The 18,705-nt window shown below is 60.6% G+C and overlaps 1 protein-coding gene across 7 annotated transcripts in view; it reads right to left on the bottom strand.

Annotated features, from left to right (window-relative positions):
- Positions 1-1,318: 1,318 nt before the first annotated feature.
- Positions 1,319-18,705, bottom strand: part of PEMT (phosphatidylethanolamine N-methyltransferase) — an 85,975-nt gene continuing 68,588 nt past the window's right edge. For 6 of the 7 annotated variants that reach the window (XM_015118738.3, XM_001090779.5, XM_077970486.1 and 3 more), the window contains 5 exons: positions 18,546-18,661; positions 8,473-8,618; positions 5,438-5,549; positions 1,975-2,049; positions 1,319-1,603 (listed from right to left, as the gene is read on the bottom strand). In XM_015118738.3, the coding sequence (XP_014974224.2) occupies positions 1,546-1,603; positions 1,975-2,049; positions 5,438-5,549; positions 8,473-8,618; positions 18,546-18,661 (507 nt within the window). In that variant the 3' untranslated portion in view covers positions 1,319-1,545. Of the gene's footprint in view, positions 1,604-1,974; positions 2,050-2,899; positions 2,931-5,437; positions 5,550-8,472; positions 8,619-18,545; positions 18,662-18,705 lie in introns of those variants that run through there. The other variant, XM_015118739.3, reaches the window with a different exon arrangement.

The raw sequence follows: 18,705 nt of genomic DNA on the forward strand, positions 1-18,705 counted from the left end.
GCGAGGGGGCTGGGGCTGGGGCAAGAGGAGTTCAGGGCTGGCAGCCCTGCCTCCACCGTGGTGCCCTGGGGGCCAAGAGGCTGTGTGATAAAAGGGTCAGGTTCACTCCTCACAAGCTCTGTGGCTTCTGACAGCTCTGGCCTGGGGACTCCTGGGCTGGGGGGTGAGTCTTCTTGCACCCACCTCCAGCCCTCCCAGGAGAAGGCCAGCCTTGCCTAGAGGGCTCAGGAATGCAGCCCGGGAGCCCATCTTGGCGGTGTGAGCAGGAAGATCCTGGACTGAGGGCGCTTTGTAAATGTCCATTCAGGCCATGGCCTTGCAGCCCTGAGTGAAAGTAATGTCAAGGGAAAGCTGGCCCTCGGTCATTGTCCCTGAGCTTGACTGAGGACCCCTGGAGCTGGAGGAGGGCAGTGATCAGCCTGAGGTCACAGGTGGAAGGGGAGAGGGGCTGGAACAGGTGGAGGCCTCTCCCTGCAGAACCCTGATCCCCACACGGCCTCCGGGAGCCCCTGACTGGCCTTCGGGGCTCACAGACCCTGAGGGATAATGTTGACCAAAGCTGAAGGACTGAGGGCCTCTGGCACCCCCAGGAGAATCACCCCAAAGCCCACCAAGCTTAGAAGTCCCCGACCTGCCCCAGTCAGGGGGCCTGGTGTCCTGGGGACTAAGGGGTGACCCTGCCACCAGCAGCAGAACTGGGATGGAAACAGGAAGTGGCGGCATGGGTGCCAGGACGAGGGGGGAAGGGTGTCCTCTCTGCCCACCTCGGGAGCCCCAGTGGCAATGCCTGAGCCTACACTCCTGGTCACTGTGTCCTGCTTCCCCCAGATGAGGCTTACCCTTGCAGGGCCCACCTCCGCCCCATACAGACACAGAGGGCGCCCAGCGTGTGTCCAGATGCTGGTCAGCGCAGGGCCATTCATTTAGGAATGACAGCGTCATCTGCCCAGCTAGACTGGGGTGGCCAAGGACAACGTGACCACACCTCTCCACCCTCACGCCGACGGACACGGGGCTGGATCCTCCAAGGCAAGAGGCAGCAGAGGGGCTCTCTTGGGTGTGCTGGGGGGGAGTGTGGGAGCAGGTGACACAAGACACCAAGTCTCCTGGGGGTGAAACCATGGCCATGGCCAGGTGAGCCCCTGATGCCTCTTAAGTGCCTCCTTTGGAGGCCTGGAGAGAGGTGCCCGCCTCCCAGCTCTGAGATTTCAGAGAGAGAAAGGCTGGGGCCAGCCTGGCCCGGGAGCTATTGGACCTGATGCTCATGCCCGAGGCCTGCTCCTTCTCCACGCAGACAGACAGAGGCTGGAGTAGATGCTGGGGTCAGGGTGCCTTTATTGGTGAATGGGAATGTGTGAGTTGGAGCTCAATGGCCACATGTCGGCATGTCCAGGGTCCCCAAGGCAGCAGGTTCCAAGGCACTGGAGCAGCCCACGCCGGGGGCGAGCCCTGAGCAGCAGGCACCATTCTCACCCTGCGCAGGGCCTGGCACTTGGGGCAGGCCAGGAGGCCGGCCAGGCCTTCAGCAAAGCTGTTGCAGCTCAATCAGCTCCTCTTGTGGGGCCCGGAGGCTTTCTGCCGGTAGATCTCAGTGGTGAAGGGCCTGCCGGGCAGCGGGGAGAGGCTTCAGTCAGCAGGTCCTGGGGGTGACCCACTGCCCACACCAGAGCCCCGCCTCCACCAGCCTGAGGGTGTCCCAGTGGGACCAGGATCCCCTTCATCCGCCAGCGCCGCTGGGATGGCACTGACTTGGAGCCTTCAGAGAGCAGGGGGGAGGGGAGAGGGGCCGGCTGCCTGCTGGGTCCTGCAGGCCGCACTGTAAGCTGCTGTGGCCGCTCTGACCTGGGAGCCCTGGAGTGGGCCTGGCTGATGGCAGCCTGTCCTGAGCCTGCCCTGGCCACAAAGAAAGGTTCTAGAAGGAGAGACAGGGCCAGCCGGGCAGCCACGCCCCCACCCGCCGCAGCCGCTACTCACTCTTCATACAGGAGGGCCACCATGTAGGTGAGGGCCACCAGCACTGTCAGGAGCAGGCCCGTGGGGCTGGCGTGCCTGCAGGGAGAGAGGCAGGTTAGGCCTGGCTGGAGCCAGGGTCTCTCAGGGCCACTGCCCTCCTGCCCAGGCTGGCCCTTCCTGCTGTGACCCGCGTCTTCCGGCCGACGCTGGGGCCACTTGGGCCGACCAAGCCCAGGCAACACTGCCCCTTCCTGAGTGGGGTCCCCATGTTCTCGGTCCTGATCCATTTATCATCATCGTCTGCCTGTCCGTCCTGGCTGGGTTCCCTCCGGGTGGGGCCTGCTCACTCTTTCCGGGTCTCCAGCCCCCAGCCCAGAGCTGGAGACGCAGCCCCAGGCAGAAGAGTCCCAGTGGCTAGGGCTGTTCGTCCCGCACAGGAGGAGGTTCTGGGGCAAAGTGCTCCACTGTCCCCCAGAAACCATGCTCTGAGGAACAAAGGCTGTTTTCTAGAAATGGGTCCAGGGTTCCCCAAAGCCAGTTTGGTCCACCCTGAGCCCCCAGCCCCCAGCCACAGGTGCAGCCCCATAGCCACGCCCTGGGAGGATCTGGCTGTGGGGAAGGGGGCTTAGGAGCTGCTGCCCCACCCAGCCCTCAACATCGAGCCCAGCTTGGGCTCTCCCAGGTGGTGGGACAGCAGCCCCACGCCCAGGAACCCCCTGCTTGCCCCGGCCCAGAGGATGGGAGGCCCAAGGCAGAGTGTGCAGCAGGCCCAAGGCTGGATGGAGCATCGCCAGGAGCTCTCTGCTGGTGACCAGCTCCTGACCCCGCCACACCAGTGAGCAGCGGCAGCTCGTCAGTGACGGCACCGAGGAGCCTGGGCGCAGCTGCCTCAGGTTTCCAGAAATAGCTGCCGTCAAGCTGTCCCCCAATCTATTTCTATAGTTACCTCTGATCCCACAGCTCCCGCAGGCGCTGGGCTGCTGCCGGGGAGGAGGGAGGGAGGGAGAGAGAGAGGGAGGGAAAGAGGGAGGAAAGGAGTTGCCTGGCAGGCACAGAGGGCGCATGGGCAGGCCTGGGCCAGGGGCTGCACCCTCCTTGGCTGCCTCTGTGCCAAGTTGCCCCCTCCCCAGACAAACCATCACAAGAACCCCAGCTAGGGCTGGATCAAGGTGAGGGCTGGAGGGCACCTGTGGCCCCTGCGGGGACCCTCTGCCCTGCCCACTGCCTTCCACCCCTGGACCTCACACTGGTCTGCCTGTCTGGGAGCTGCAGGGGGCAGGGCAGTTTAAGGACAGCAAAGATCCAAGCCCAGGCTCCAGCCCCAGGGCTGGCATCCAGCAGCGACCCCATTGTGGGCACCTGAGGGGGACAGGAGCCCCCGCTTGCACAAAATGAAGCAGGAGGCCCACCTGTCCCTCACAGTCAGGCCACCACCTCTGCCATCTGTGCTCTGGCATCGGGCTCACTGCCACATGGCCTGCCGGGGTCCTACATGCCAGGGAGCTCAGACACCTGGAAGGCCCATCTCTGGGGCCCTGGCAGGTGAGAGACAGATGGGCTGTGGGAGGCCTGCGGGGGTCCCTGCTGTGTCAGCGTCTGGCCAGGTAATGGCTCATCTCTAATGAGCTCCTGGACCATTGATGCCATCTCCCAGCACACCGCGTGGCTGATGTCCTCTGGAGGCGGCTTGTGTGTCCCGAGCCCAAGGGTGACTCTCACTCCAGGGCACAAGGCACTGCTGGGGACACTAAGCCACTGGGGAGGCACCGAAGGTGGGGGTGTCAGGGAAGGATTCTTGCAGGAGGGGACACCTCACGTTGGGTTTGGAAGGACCGACAAGGGGCATAAGTGGGAGGGTTCTAGGCGAGGGAACAGCGTGTAAGTGCATACGTGCATGTGTGTGTGCATACGTGCGTGTGTGCGCATACGTGCATGCGTGTGCATACGTGCATGCGTGTGCATACGTGCATGCGTGTGTGCATACATGCATGTGTGTGCATGCGTGCATGTGTGTGCATACGTGCATGTGTGTGTATACGTGCATGTGTGTGTGCATACGTGCATGTGTGTGCATATGTGCATGTGTGTGTGCATACGTGCATGTGTGCATGTGTGTGCATACGTGCATGTGTGTGTGCATACGTGCATGTGTGTGCATACGTGCATGTGTGTGTGCACACGGAGGAGACAGGGGGCCAGGTGTGTTGGGAACCCTAAGCCTGCAGGGACGACCTGGGTAGAGGCGATTGTTTGAGTCTGGGCTCACCCTGTGGACCCAGTGGGGGTGCTCCATGGGCGGGTGAGCCTGGGGGCACATAGTCTGGGCCTCAGGATCACACTGTCTGAGTCCGGGCAGAGGGCCCAGGCTAGAAGGCAGGTGGGAGGTGACCCTGGGAACTGCCTGGCCTGGACGCAGGGTGGGTCCCAGCCAGACCCACAGCCCCTCTTCTAGCTTCTGCTCTCTCCAACCCCAGCTGCTACCGTCCCAGCCGCTGAGGGCGGGGAGCCAGGAGGCAACACCTTGCTCTTGACATTCACCATTTACAATTCACTCCTTTGGGATCCTTTGGCCCCTCAGGTCCTGGGGAGAACCTGTAAATTCTAGGCCAGTGGTTTTCAAGCGTTAAACAAAAGCAGTGGAACAGTGTCTGCCAAAAAAAACCTTCTATGCAAGAAAATGGCTAAACTAGAACTGCCAGGGTGGGGGATGGGTGTGAAGCCCAGGGCAGCTCCCGCTGTGCCATCCTTGACTGCAGGCCCTCTGACCCCCCTGCGGGAGCACGTCCCCACACCTTGTCAATGCCTGTACCTGGCTGAGGCCGACAGCACTTCCAGGCTTCCCTCATGGCACGGGGTCCCCTCTGTGGGAAGGGGTGCCTGCCACATGGGCAGAGGCTATGGGGGCACAGGCAGTTCTGTCAGCTGCGGGTGAGGTGGGCCCTGGTGGCTCTGGCTGCCCCCTCCTGCAGGGAAGATGGCTCGGGTGGTCCCAGCCCTGATGTCCCAGCACAGGGGTCTGCAAACTACAGCCTACGGGCCAAGAACACCTGTTAAATTTTTAAATAGTTAAAAGCAAAAGGATCAAAAGAATGTTTCATGACACGTGAAAATGATCTGAAATTTAGGCTTCAATGTCTGTAAGTGGAGCTGTGCTGGCGCCGAACACGCGCATCCGTTTTCCTGCGTCCGCAGCTGTTTTGCGCGGCAGGACCAGGGCTGAGCGGCTGTGACCTGCCTGCGGCCTTTGAACCTCCACACTCCAGCCCTCTTGGAGAAGCTGGCCACCCTGTTCTGGGATGTGCTTTCTGTTACTATAGATAAGATGCTTCTGAGAAAGGGAGAACCAGGGCGCCCTAGGCCCCCGCAAATGACACGTTCTTCCTTTCTCTTTCTCCAGGGGCCCTGGCCCCCGCGTCCTGAGCTGCACCAGCTCCTCCCCAGGAGGTGGCCAGCGGGGCAGAGGGGCAGCAAGCCTGGTACTCACATGATGGCCCAGCCCAGGTAGTTGGCTGTGCTTCCCCAGTACATGGGGTTGTCCAGGATGTTGAAGGGGAACACGGTCACTCTCGCCTCCTTGAGGATCCCGAAGTAATCACCTGTGGATGAGGCAAGGCAGGGTCCCTCGGCTGTTCATCAGCCCTGGCCACACCATCACGGAGGAAGGCCCCAGAGCGGGCTGTGGCGGGACCTGCAGGTGAGACAGGGCCCTGCACTCCAGGAGGCTCCAGAGGGTTCAACAATGGAGAGTCAGAGGGACCCACCAGGCACGCAGACAGCAGAGGGCGTGGGGCCCGAGGACTGAGGTGCTGAGCACCGCCCCTGCCCCACTGCTCCTTTTCTTGTGCACTCTGACCCAGCCACGCTGGCCTTCCTCTTCTTCCAGGCTCGCACACGCTGTTCCCTCCCCTGCGATGCCTTTCCCTGCTCTCCGTACAGAGAGCTCAGTTCCTCCTCAGGCCCTTCTCCCTCTGCTCATGGCGCCTGTTTATGCAGACCCTTCCTCTTCCTGACCTACCTCCCGCTCTGCCTCACTCTAGTGAGTTCCTCTCCCTCTGGGGGCCTCAGCTGGTTGCTAAGGGCTGCTCTGCTCCACGCCCCCGGCTGCATGGCCCTGGCACCAGGGCCCGGCCACGGCACGCCTCCTGTCGCTCTGGGAGGTCAGCCCTGGTATTATTGTTTTCCCACCCAGCTGCCCAGAGGAGCTAGACCCAGTGGAGAGAGGGTGACTACTGGACAGCCTGTTCCAGACAGGCCAGCCATGCACCCGTCAGTCGCATGGCCACAAGGCATCCCCCGGCAGGACTGCTCTGAGCCATAAGCAGCGGCCGGTGTCATAGTCACAGGATCTGTCCCAGGCCTACAGAGGATGGTCCCACTGGACACAGAGTAACCGCTCCATAAAGGGTGCGGCTTTGTTCCTCCCAGCCTTCTGTCCCCAGAAACTGCTAATTTGTGTCTCCTCCAGGAGGACAATGGAGCTTCATCCGAGGTGGAAAGTAGGGCAGCTGCCTGACAATGGGCAGCATAGGCAGGAGGGGTCCAGGAGCTGCGTCACCGTCTGGGGACACGGGGCAGGGCCCAGGACCACTGGGAAGTTCTTTCTTCCCAGGAAGCAGGAAGCGGGGCAGCAGGGTGTGGGTAGATGGCACAGAAACCCAATTCGGGCTGAGTCACAGGGGGAAGTGACCACCTTTGTCTACATCCCGCGCTGCTGGCCCTCGGCGTTTCTAGGCCATGTCTGCTGGCAGCGCCGCCAGGAGTCTGCGGCCACTGGTGTTTGTGGGCTCCTTCCCTCCCTCTGACTGTTCAGGGCCCCCCAGCTTGTTCTTCCACTGCCGAGGGGCTCCACCCACCATCCTGGCTCTCCCTACGCTGCCTGCAGCCCTCCCTGTCCAGATCCACCCACACCCTAACCGCTGGAGGGCCCCTGCCACTGGTCTCCCACAGGACCTGACTGCACAGCCCAGAGCCCCTCCCGTGTGGCTCTCACATCCTGGAAGGGCCCTCCACAGCTCCTGAGCCCCACCGCTGATCCTGGCTCCATCAGTCCAACCTCTTCCTTGTGGGGACCCCCTCTGTGGCTCCCACCTCTCTGGGGATGGAGCCTCAACCCCTTGCATGGCCTTCAAGGCCTCGGCTCACCCTCCAGCCCTGTCCCCACCGACAGCACCTGTGCGGCCAGTCCAGCTGCTCCCCCACCTCCAGCCGCCCACCACTCTGCCCTCAATCTCCCTCTCCTTGCACCAAGGCCTTTTCCTCTTTCTACCTGCCCACACCTGCCCCCACCAGGCAGATGCAGACGCTCCTGGCTGCTGCCCCCCTTCCTAGACCAAACTCCCTACAGCTCCTGCCTGCGCAGGAAGCACTGAACCACCTGTGGGTGCCCCCGACAGTCCCAGAGAGGCCTGGTCATGGGCGATCCAGAATGCTGCACCCACAGATGCCACTTCCTCCCTCGGATGTCCCCTGCGGCCGAGCACAGGCTCCTTGAGAACTTGGAGTGCCCTGTGACAGCCCACGGTGCCCTGGGGGCTGGGCCCAAGAAGCTGCAGCCAGCATCTAAGGATGGGGGTGGCAGGCGGGCCCGGGAGCTCCTCAGGACACTGTTGGTCCCAGGAGGCCACTGAGGCCACTGAAGCCGAGTGACCTGCCAAGCTCCTGCACTGGCCACGGCTGGCGGGGAGGAAGACGTGGGTCTTCCCACCCATGACGGAGAGTGGGCAACACCCCGCTGGGCCAACTCCCTGCTCACTGGGAGGGGCTCCCCTTGGACAGGGGCTGCCTTCTTCTCTCCTTCCAGGTTTCGAAGGCCCCCTCTTGTCCCCCACCGCTGCCCCCATCTCCTCTCCCACCCCCACCCCTACTGCCTTTCCCATGGCTGCTTTTCTTTCCCAGCTTGCAAGGAGCTGGAAGTTGCTGCCATCATGAGGGTCATTGGTGGGCGTCTGGCCAGGCCAGCACTGGGCTCACAGCCTGAAAGCACCTCAGCCACAGGCAGAGGGGAATGGAGAAGGGATAAGGTGCCTCCACCCCTCATCTCTCCCCAGACCGACGCCAGCCCTGCCTGCGGCCAAACACAGCACCAACCACAAGCCTGCCTGGCCTGAGAGCCACGCGTGCCGGGAGCTGCTGGGGAGGTGGCTGACTCACCACCACCTCGGGCTTCTGTGCAATAGGGCCTGAGAGCCTTCTGCAAGAGGGAGCTGGTGTGGCGCTGGACTCAGGGAGTCCCAGAACGGGTGTTGAGCGCATCTTCGTTAGCTGGAGAGAAGCAGCCGGGAGCTGTCTTCACTCCCCACGAAGGCAGCTGCTCAGCACCCTGGGGTAAGAGTTGCTGTTGGAGCCCAGCCTCCTGTTCTACCATGGACAAGCCAGGCCTGGAGGGAAGACGCCCTGATGGAGCAGGGCCCCAGCACTCCCACTGATGTCATAGACGGCAGGACCGCAGCCACCTGGCCTTGCTGCTCCCTAGGGCTCCAGTGGGCCTGCTCAGGGTCACCCCAGCCCTCAGGGTCTTACCTAGGAAGGTTCCAGTGAACCCCAGTGCAAAGAAGCTGGAGAGCACGAGCACGACGCCCAGTCCCAGGAGCGCAAGGCCCAGGCTGTAGGCCGCGGGGGTGTCCAGGCTCTCCATCTTGGGCTGGCTCAGCATGGCCTGCGTGAAGCTGCGGGCAGGGGATGGAGAGGGAGGATGTCATGGCCCAGAAGGAGGCCATCCTCACCTTCTCGCCCTCTCCCCAGGGAACCTCAGAGAGCAGCCGGCCCAGGGCTGCCAGGTCAGGCAGGCAGCAGGTGGGGTCCGGTCCACCCGGGAGAGGGGGTGACAGCAACAGGGAGGGGCCCAGGCCTGCCAGATATTTAAATTTTTTCAAGAGAAGCCAGAGGTCCTGACTCATATGTGAAGTGTCCTAATTTCCAGAAATAGACAATTCATGAAAACCACTTTAGACGCTGCAGGTGAGCAGGCTGGATTCAGCCCAAAGGCCACCAGCTTGCAAACTCTCATCCTGTCCAATGAGCAACTCATACTATGGAGAAAAGTGAGGCTCAGAAAAGACGCAGGTGCCAGGTTGCAGGGCAGGCCCAGGTGTCCCATTCCCCAACAGACTCAGTGCCCTGAGGCCTGGGGCATGCTCTGTGCTGGGGACTCCACTTCCACAGTCCCTGCAGGTCTGGCCACATCCTGGGTGGCTTGACTTGCATTTAAAGGCACTTTGGGGGCCCTTTATGTCCTCCTCCACACCTGAATTCCCCCACCAGGCTCCCTCTGGGGCCAAACCACTGAAGGCCTTGTTAAAAGGTAGTGGGGGCTGGGTGCGGTGGCTCATGCCTGTAATTCCAGCACTTTGGGAGGCCGAGACCTGTGGATCACCTGAGGTCAGGAGTTCAAGACTAGCCTGGCCAATATGGTGAAACCCTGTCTCTACCAAAAATACAAAAATTAGCTGGGCGTGGTGGTAGGCACCTGGAATCCCAGCTACTCGGGAGGCTGGGGCACAAGAATCGCTTGAATCTGGGAGGCAGAGTTTGCATACCACTGCACTCCAGCCTGGCCAATAGAGCGAGATTCAGTCTCAAAAGAAAAGAGAGAGAAAAAAAAAGGAAGTGGCATGACCAAAAGGGGGTGACTATGATAGCAGTGGGTCTAGAGGCTCAGGTTCTCCAGTTGGCTCCAGAGGACTGAGGGCCTGGTGCAGGGAGGACACAGGGGCTAGGTATGTGCTGATGCACCCGGGCCTCACCACAGGGGAGCGGGCGCTGGTGGGAAGGGGGCCCTGGGTGCTAGATGAGAGGCACACTCACAGGAAAGGCTGTGTGTGGGAGCACAGATATGTGTGACCAAACATGCACTTCCCATGCTCGCAATAATCACAACACAGAAGAGACATGGAGATCTGCTGCCTCACGCAGGGCAGCGCCTTTTACACTCAGTCTGGATGGCATCTCCCAGCAGGGCCAGCTCACCATCCACCCACCCACCCACCCATCCTTCCTCCATCAATCTATCCTCTGTGCACCCACACATCCATCCATCTGTCCATCTATCCATCCCTCCATCCATCAATGTAGCCTCTGTCTGCCCACACAACCATCCATCCATCCACCATGAGGTGTCTTTGCCAGGTTCTTTCAAGCAGATTGAAGCCCCCATCTTCATCCACCCATTCCATTCATTGGTGAATTCAGATTGCTGTGACCCTCCTTATGCTGAGCTGAGGACATACAGGCATATCTTTATGCCTCCCTGGAACTCCTTCCTCCAGCTGGACTGGGAGCTCCTGGGGAACAGAAGCTGCTCCTCCTTCCCTGCATGTTCCCCCCGCACTTGGCCCGGGCCACAGAACGGACATTTAGTGCCTATTCATCCTTCCTCCTCCTCCCATCCCCCAGAGCAGAGAAGGAGCCAGGGCAAAAGGGAAAAGGGCCTGTGGACAAAGCCACCAGGACCCGGTGGCAGAGGTGGGCACACCGACCTGTCAAACAGCGGCATTCGGGTGTCAGGGCAAACCCACTGCCGGTCATGCTGCCCACACCCTCAGCTCTCCACCCACCAGTGCCCTGCCCTGATCCTGCTGCTGCCCGGGGCTCAGGGTCACTCTGCAGCTCCAGGCCGAGCCTCTGGGATTGGCTCAGGGTCACGGGCTGCCATGGAGTAAGGTGGCCACACGCACACCCAGTGTGGTGCCACGATCCAGGCACACCTTCTCCCCTGCCTGGCACCCTCCACTCTCCTGCCTGCAGATGGTGGAGTGGGAGGGAAAGGAAGGGTGCCGGCCCTGCTCAGGAGCATGGCTCCCCTGCAAGCATCTGGCTCCTTGGCTGCCACTGCAGTGGGGACTAGAAAACAGACGGGGGTGGGGAGGGGTGAACAGAGGAGAGCATTCCAGAAAGCGGAAACAGCAGGGAGCTGTGCCTTAGAGTCTGGGGCAGGGCATGGAGCAGGGAAGGCTTGAAGGAGCCCGCCAGGTGCAGGCCTCAGCCCGGCAGGGGTTGGAATGCACTCTGCCTGCTGTGGAAAATGCAGAACCAGGGAGACCCATCCCGTGCTGCAATAGGGGGAGGGCGAGGAGGCCAGGCCTGAGGACGCGGGAGGGTCACTCTGGAGGGAGACCCTGTCGCTCTTACCGCTTCCTGCGGAGACCCGAGCCAGGGCCTGGGTCCACACCCCATGCTCAGGGTTCCTCTGCCAGAATTCATCTGCATCACACAAGCAGGCAGCAGATGAAAGCGAACTTCCTCCCTCTGGTGCGGCCCAGCCCAAAGCCCAGCGTGTTCAGGGCCCAGCTTCCCTGGGGGCGTGGCTCAGTAGGAAAATCAGATCTGTCTGGAAGCAGATTCCTGATGAAGGCAGATCTGGGACCAGGGAGTGGGTGGGAGAGGCCCCAGATCTGCCCCAGACCTGACCCCCAGTCCTCCAGCTGCTCCCCCGCCTATGGCCCCAGTCCTGGGGCCTTTCCTTTCTCTGAGATGACAGCCTGGGCTGGCTCCTGGCACAGTGCTCTGTGGGTCGTTTGCTCAGAGTCAGCAGAGGAACTGGGCTGAGCTCCTCCCTGGCGTTCTCACCAAGTGGCCCCTTACCCAGTCAAATACACTCTGATTCTAGATTCCAGGTTTACTGGAATCTCACGGCCCCGATTAGGCAATCGACAGTGTTCTAGCTCCTCCATTAAGCCAGGAAAGCACAGTCCGTCCATTCCACAGGGAAAATTAGTGGATGGATGAGTAGCTCTGTGACCACAAGCTCCCTAACAGAATGAGGTAATAGGACGCAATTTCCCTTGGAAGTTTTCCGCACTGGGGGTGGGGAACGGAGATGCATTCATTTGCCTTGGGTTCTATTTTTAAGACCTGGATGGAACCTTCAGTCACTAATGTGATTTGAGGCTGTCTGCACTCTGCTCCCATAAAATCCCGGAAACCCTGGGGTGGAGGTGGGGAGGGGGCATCGCTGCCCTCAGTATCCCCACCCTGCCCCCAGCTGGGAGTCCTGGGCTACACACCAGGTCACAGGCACACGGCCCCACCCAGGACAGGCCTGTCCCGTTTCTGTCTGCAGCCGAGCAGAAACACTTCTCTGACTTTGATCATCCTGGGGTGTCTCTGCAACGTCATCCACATCCACGTGTGGCCTGAGTGCCGTGTATTCCACATCCTTCACCCAGGCTTGGAGTGACTCGCTCTTTCCACTCCGTCTCAGCTACACGACGCTAGCCATGAAATGAGTCCTCTGATGGGCTCATTTCTTTTCCAAGACATATTAAAATAAGCATGTAACTACTAAAACAAAAAAAAAAATGTTCATCTAATATGCAACCCCCGAAACCATCAAGGGGCTTGAATTCCGGGCTTTGACGTTGCACTAATTCTGAGCATTTGAATAACACGTCACCTTTCCAAAGTGTTTCCAAAACCCATCAATAGCTGAGAGAGAGTCTGTCTTGTTTTACCAACACGGAAACAGATGGTAGAAAGCAGGAGGGGCAGGACGGCTCTCCTGCCTCCTCACGACCTGTAAACAGTGGGACAGGCTCAAGCCTCACGGGCAGGCCAAGGACAACAGGCAGCAGTATCCCAGCACCCCTAGCACCCAGGAATCCTGGGCTGACACCCATTCTCCTTCCAGACTTCCTGGTGGCGTGTGCTTTGGGGATGGGGAGGGTGCCTCTTCCCTCCTTCCCAGCTGCAGCCCCTCAGGTGCTGGCCTGGCCTGGTCTACCAGGGCCTGGGCCCCACTCTTGCTGAACTGCAGCCCCTTTCCCTCCTTCCTTCCCAGCAGCTGGGGCCCCTTGTGCCCAGGTTCCCTGTCCTAAGTGCCCCTCCCACCCCTTACTCTCCAGCTGCCTGCATGGATCCCGCCCAATGGCTACTCCAGGCACCTGCCCTGAGGGAATCACTCTGGTGAAGGGATTTCACAAATAGAATTCAGGTCCTGATCAGTTGGCCTTGAGTTAATCAAAAGGGAGGTGACCCTGGGTAGGCCTTTCCGAAAGGGTCTAGAAGCCAGAGAGACCCAAAGCCAAAGCCGCAGAGCTGCCTTCTGTGCTGCGGGGAGGCCACCAGGAGCTGGGCCTCAAGGACCCGAGTCCTGCCAGCAACCCGAAAGCGTGGAGGACCCCGCCTCGGGTGAGCTCACACCCAGCAGGCACCTTGATTCCAGCCTGGGGAATCCCCGAGCAAAGACCCCGCCCCCCATCCAGCCTCCTGGCCACAGAAACTGTCACATAGTATGTTTGTGTGGTTTAAGCCGCTAAGTTTGTGGGAATTTGCTACACAGCAAAAGGAAACTAATACACTTGGCTTCCCAGTGCACAGACTCTTTAAAACTTCTGGCCTGTTCTGCCAAGATGGCAGGAGTCGCTCTTTTCTGCCGTGGAACGCTGCACACGCCCAGCCCTCCATCACTCCATCGGAAGCAAACTGTCCCGTCGGCTCCATGCCCTCCCTCCTTCATGCACCCACTAGACCCCTGGCCTGTCCTGACCACATCCTGGAGCAGGTCTAGCCAGGCACTGGGATGCATGCAGCAGTGACCAGGACATGTGGTCACTGGGACAGAGGGCCACGTGTGCCAGCCTCCTCCAGGGCCATAGTCCCCAAGGGCCTGGCCTCAGAATCATCAGGGAGTTTTTGAAAATAGACTTCCCTGGGGGAGAGGGGCTCTAGGGTGACTCTGGTGTCCCACAGGGTTGCGCCTGCCCCATGGCCTCTAGTATACAGAATGCTGAGGTGTGTCCCCACCTGCCCTGCCCCTGCTGCCCAGCCTGAGTGGGGGCCGCCCTCTCCCGGGACTCACGGGCCCCACCCAGCCATCTGAAGAGCCAGCTCACTCCTCCAGGCCTTGGTCACCACACTTCTTCAGCCAGGGCTCTGCCTGCACCCCACCCACCCAGACCACCTTCCAGAGATCACCCTGCCCCTCCAGTTGCCTCCTTGCCCAGCCTGGGAGCACCTCCAGGTCGAGGAAGATTCCTGATTGACAGCCACACTCTGAGGCCAGGATGCAGCTTCTCAGCCCGGCTGTGCCCGCCACACCAGAGCACACAGGAGCTTCTCCCCTCAGAAGACCCAGAGGGAGCCCTGGGAGACTCCAGGCAATTCTGATGTACACTGGAATAGAGTTCCATCCTGTGACTGGTGAACGACACCAGGAGCTCGTTGATGCTCTAACAAGCTTGGCTGTCTCCTCCCACCGCCAGGAGGGAGGAAGGGCTGCAGCCCAGTCCTGTGAAGCCCAGTCGGGCCCTGCCTGGCCATCCACTCCTCGCCCGCCCCCATGGGCTTTCTCGAGACCAGCCCTGTGGCTCATCAGAGGGTAGCGCTCCAGCCAAGGCTGGCCAAGTTCAGCTGTGCAGCGGGCAGCTCAGGCAAGGAACTTCAACAAGTGCCCTGGAGTCCATCAGCCTTCCTCCCCATCCACAGTCCACAACCAGAGCAAACAGGTCTGTGCTAATGGCCCCCTCGGGACTGCATGGAGCACATCTGCTTCCAGATCGCAGTGGCTCATCCTGCCCCAGGCCTCCCCTGACCACCTCTGGATGCACCGCTGGTGTGGACCTGCTAACACAGTGGCCTGCTCTCCCCTGGGACCTGCTGGCAGGTCAGCTGCTGGTGGCCTCTCGGACCCACCGGCCATGATCCAGGCTTGGCTCAAGCACATGCCTGTGTTCTCCGCCCACCACCCGACTTCTGCTGGGTACAGAGGCTTTCGAGCACAGCCTGGACCCACGAAGCTTGCCATCTCCCATGGAGAAAGGATGCCACACCCCAAAGGCCCAGAACAGGCACACCCATGAGGACAGAAAGCAGATGAGTGCTGCCAGGAGCTGGGGGGCGGGAGGTGACTGCTCCAGGTGTATAGGGTAAAGAAAAAGCTCCAAAACTAGTCAGGAGGAAGGACTGCACGACATCGGGAAGCTGCTAAATGTCACTGAACTGTAAAGCTTAAAATGGTTCAAGCGGCTAATTTTATGTTATGTCTATTCTACTGCACAAAAAAGAATAGCCATCTCTAGGCAGCCACTGAAGCGATGCATGCATGGGAAAGGGTGTGGGGGTGTGGGGGTGCAGGAGCTGGTCCTGAGGGTCCTGTCAGAGCCTGGCCCCAGAGCCCGGTCCAGCCCCAGCACCTACCACCTGCGTGCCTCACTGGCAGGTGTGGGCAGGAAGGATGGGTCAGCAGTGCGTGCAGCAGGGGCACGGCAGGACAGGGTGTAGGCAGGGGCCTGGAGGGGAAGGACAGTGGGGGAGAGAGTAAGGACCATGGCACGCCTCTGCCTTTCAACCCAAAAGGTGAGAGGAGAAAAGCAGTCCTGCAGCAGCCTGGGACATCCTTTCTCTCCTCCCCAAAATCCAGGAGTGGCTAGTCCAACCGAAAGTCACGGCCCTGTTGGCCAGGCAGACGCCAGGTGAGGCCAACACTGATATGAGAGGTCTGGAGAGGAGGGAAAGCTGGGAGCCACCATCTGTAAGAAGCTGACTTCCTCCAGCTACCCCAGGAGGACTCCCAGGGCCTGGGATCCAAGAACAAACCAGACAGTGCTTTGCTGCCGTCTATACGCCTGGAGTTGGGCTGTGAGTGGGCCTGTCCCCCTGGTCTCCTAGGTACACGCAGCACTAGGCTGGGGCCTGAAGGAGGAAGGCTGACCCCTGCCAGGGCCCTGTACTCTCTGCCTTGAAAAGGGGTGGATGACGGGGGCGGACCTCCAGGGTCAGGTAGATCACAGGCTGTGCTGCTGCACCAGCAGGGAGGTGATGGGGAGCGCTCAAGGAAGCCTCTGGGGTTTCTTTTCTTTTTTTTTTTTTTTGAGACGGAGTCTTGCTCTGTCACCTGGGCTGGAGTGCAGTGGCCGGATCTCAGCTCACTGCAAGCTCCGCCTCCCGGGTTTACGCCATTCTCTTGCCTCAGCCTCTGGAGTGGCTGGGACTACAGGCACCCGCCACCTCACCCGGCTAGTTTTTTGTATTTTTTTTTTAGTAGAGACGGGGTTTCACCGTGTTAGCCGGGATGGTCTTGATCTCCTGACCTCGTGATCCGCCCGTCTCGGCCTCCCAAAGTGCTGGGATTACAGGCTTGAGCCACCGCACCCGGCCGCCTCTGGGGTTTCTAGCACAAGATGGGATTGGGCAGGAAGTCAGAAGTCAGCAGACTCAGAGCAGCTCCCAGGGGCAGGGTCGGCAGGAGGGGCTCGATCGAGGCAGCTGCCTTGTAGCACTGGCTGGTGTTTCTGGGCAGTCACCTGGCCTGGCCTAGCTGCCCCTGGAGCTGTGAGTGCTGTGGGCTCCAGCCCACTCCTCCTGCTTTGTGCCAGCCCTGATGGTGGTCCCAGCATGCTCTGGGGAACAGGGGTGGTGGAACAGCTCAGCCTGCCAGCCCTGGGCTGAGTCTCAACCCTCTGCAGCCCTCTATCCGTCCTCAGCCTTGCCGCTCCTGTAGGGGGGCTCCGAGCTCCAAGTGTTCAGTCGGCCGGCACTAGCCCACTCCCTCCTGGCCACTGGGAGTGCGGGTGTCTGGGGGCTGGAAGGCACAGACCCCCGCCTGTCCTGCCGATGAAGCCAGGGCCCCACCCCGGGTAAGGAGGGATACTCTGCCGGTGGCCCAAGAGGCAGCAGGGGTAGGAAAGAGACCCATCTCCCGTACCCTGATGTCCCACTCCCATAACCCAGCCTGGGTGGTGCCGGTGCCTGCCAGGTTCCTCTGGCCTACATGGATGGAATCTTTTCTCCCTAAGTCACTGCTGATCTGTTCTCAGACACTGGTCAGCGCTCCCTGAGCTGTAAAACCTCAGGCAAACCATTGCTTCTTAACAAGCCTCACTTCCTCCATCTGCACAATGGGACTCTTCTCTACCCAGAGGCTACGAATGTGAAAATGTTCCCGGGGCCGGATAGCCTAGGCGCTTGTGAGCACGCAGGCTGTGCAGACCCCGAGGCCCCGAGGCAGTGCCTTAGACCAAACCCCTTGCCCTCCGAGGGGTGAAAAGCCCTCTCTGGGAAAGCCTCTTCACATCATTCAACCCAGGGCAGGTGCCAGGGGACCCACCCCTCTGAGGACCAAGACCCTGGGATACCCACCCAGGCCTAGAGACGACCGGCAGCCCCGGCCCAAAGGGCCAAGAAGCAAAGGCCAGGAGCCAGGGGTTCAGCGCAGAAGGCTGACCTCAGTAGGACCCTGACCACGCTGCTCAGCCACATTCCTGTGGCCAAGCCCACAACAAGGATGGGAAGGCAGCAAGGGCGCCTGGCCACAGAGGGGGAAGGCCTGGGCCACCCTCGGTGAGTGTGCGAGGGGCCTGACCACCAGCCAGGCCTGCCCCGGCTCCGCACGTGCCGGCATGGAGCATCTGCAGGCCCCTTCCTGTGCGCACCCAGTGCCTGCAGGCCAGGCTGGTCCGAGGAAGATGGGGCCATGGGGAGAGCCAGGCTGCACGCACCCCATCCAAAGGGGCAGCTGTGCCTCGGCCCCAGTGAGTGCTCCATGTGGGGTGTGGCCAGGCACACACAGAGCTTCTGGTCTGTCTCGACAAGTCAAAAATGGGGATTCTCTCTGGTGCAGACAGTTTCTCATTTTTTGAAGCACCACTTGGTCCATGTTTAGTCCATGAGCTGCCGTGTGCAACGATTCTCAGGGTACTGTGGGAGGTGAGACCAGGGCCCAGAGATGGGGCAGCTTGCCTTGCACAGCCTGCATCCCCAGGTCACCTGCGGCCATCACAGTCCACGCAGGTGGGCCTTGTCTAGCCTGGTGTCTGGGCAGACAAATTCACTTCCAAGTGCAGTGGGCTGGGCCTCATCACCTAGTTCCAGTTCCTCTTCTCTGACCTTTTCATTTGACAGCAGGAAGGGGCCTGTCCCAAGTCCAGAGATGGGCAAAGAAGCTTTCTTTTTTAAAAAAAATTTGAGACAGAGTCTCGCTCTGTCGTCCAGGCTGGAGTGCAGTGGTGCAATCTCGGCTCACTGCAACCTCCGCCTCTCAGGTTCAAGCAATTCTCCTGCCTCAGCCTCCCAAGTAGCTGGGACTACAGGCGTGCACCACCATGCCCGGCTAATTTTTGTATTTTTAGTAGAGACCAAGTTTCACCATGTTGGCCAGCGTGGTCTTGAACTCCTGACCTCAGGTGATCCACCCACCTTGGCCTCCCAAAGTGCTAGGATTACAGGTGTGAGCCATCGCACCTGGCCTCAAAGCAGCTTTCTGATGCTGGTTCAAGCCTAAACTGATGAGACGGTCAGGCCTGACCCCTGAGGGCTCCCAACCTGGCATCTACCTTCTGACTGGGCGCTTCCTGGAGGAGCCTCCTAAAACAGCATTGGCTGCATGGCAGAGGCTGGGATGTGACCTTGGGACCACCCAGGCATTGTCCCCTGTCCCCCATTCACATACCCCCATTCCTGAGGTCACTGGGGCTCCTCTGCTGGCCAGAGTCTAAACGACTGGGAAGGGTAGGGTGGCTCACTGTGGCAGGTGGCTCTGAGAGCTGACCCCTGCGTGCTCAGACACAAGGCTCCCGCATGGTGAGGGACGAAGCACCACCAGTAGCAGCCCTCCCGCTAGCCCAGGGGTTGTGGCTCCCCAGTGAGGGGGCTGTGCTTACCAGTGTGAGCGCAGGAAGTTCAAGAGCAGGATGGTGACACTCAGGGAGTAGCAGGCCAGGTAGGGGGACCCGAAGGCCCTGCTCAGCTTGCGTGTCTTGTGTTCCCATCGTGCAACCTAAACCATGGGCAGAGAACAAGAGCGAGATGTTTGCTGGGGAG

The sequence above is a fragment of the Macaca mulatta genome, chromosome 16, assembly GCF_049350105.2.
Source record: "Macaca mulatta isolate MMU2019108-1 chromosome 16, T2T-MMU8v2.0, whole genome shotgun sequence".
Taxonomy (NCBI): domain Eukaryota; kingdom Metazoa; phylum Chordata; class Mammalia; order Primates; family Cercopithecidae; genus Macaca; species Macaca mulatta.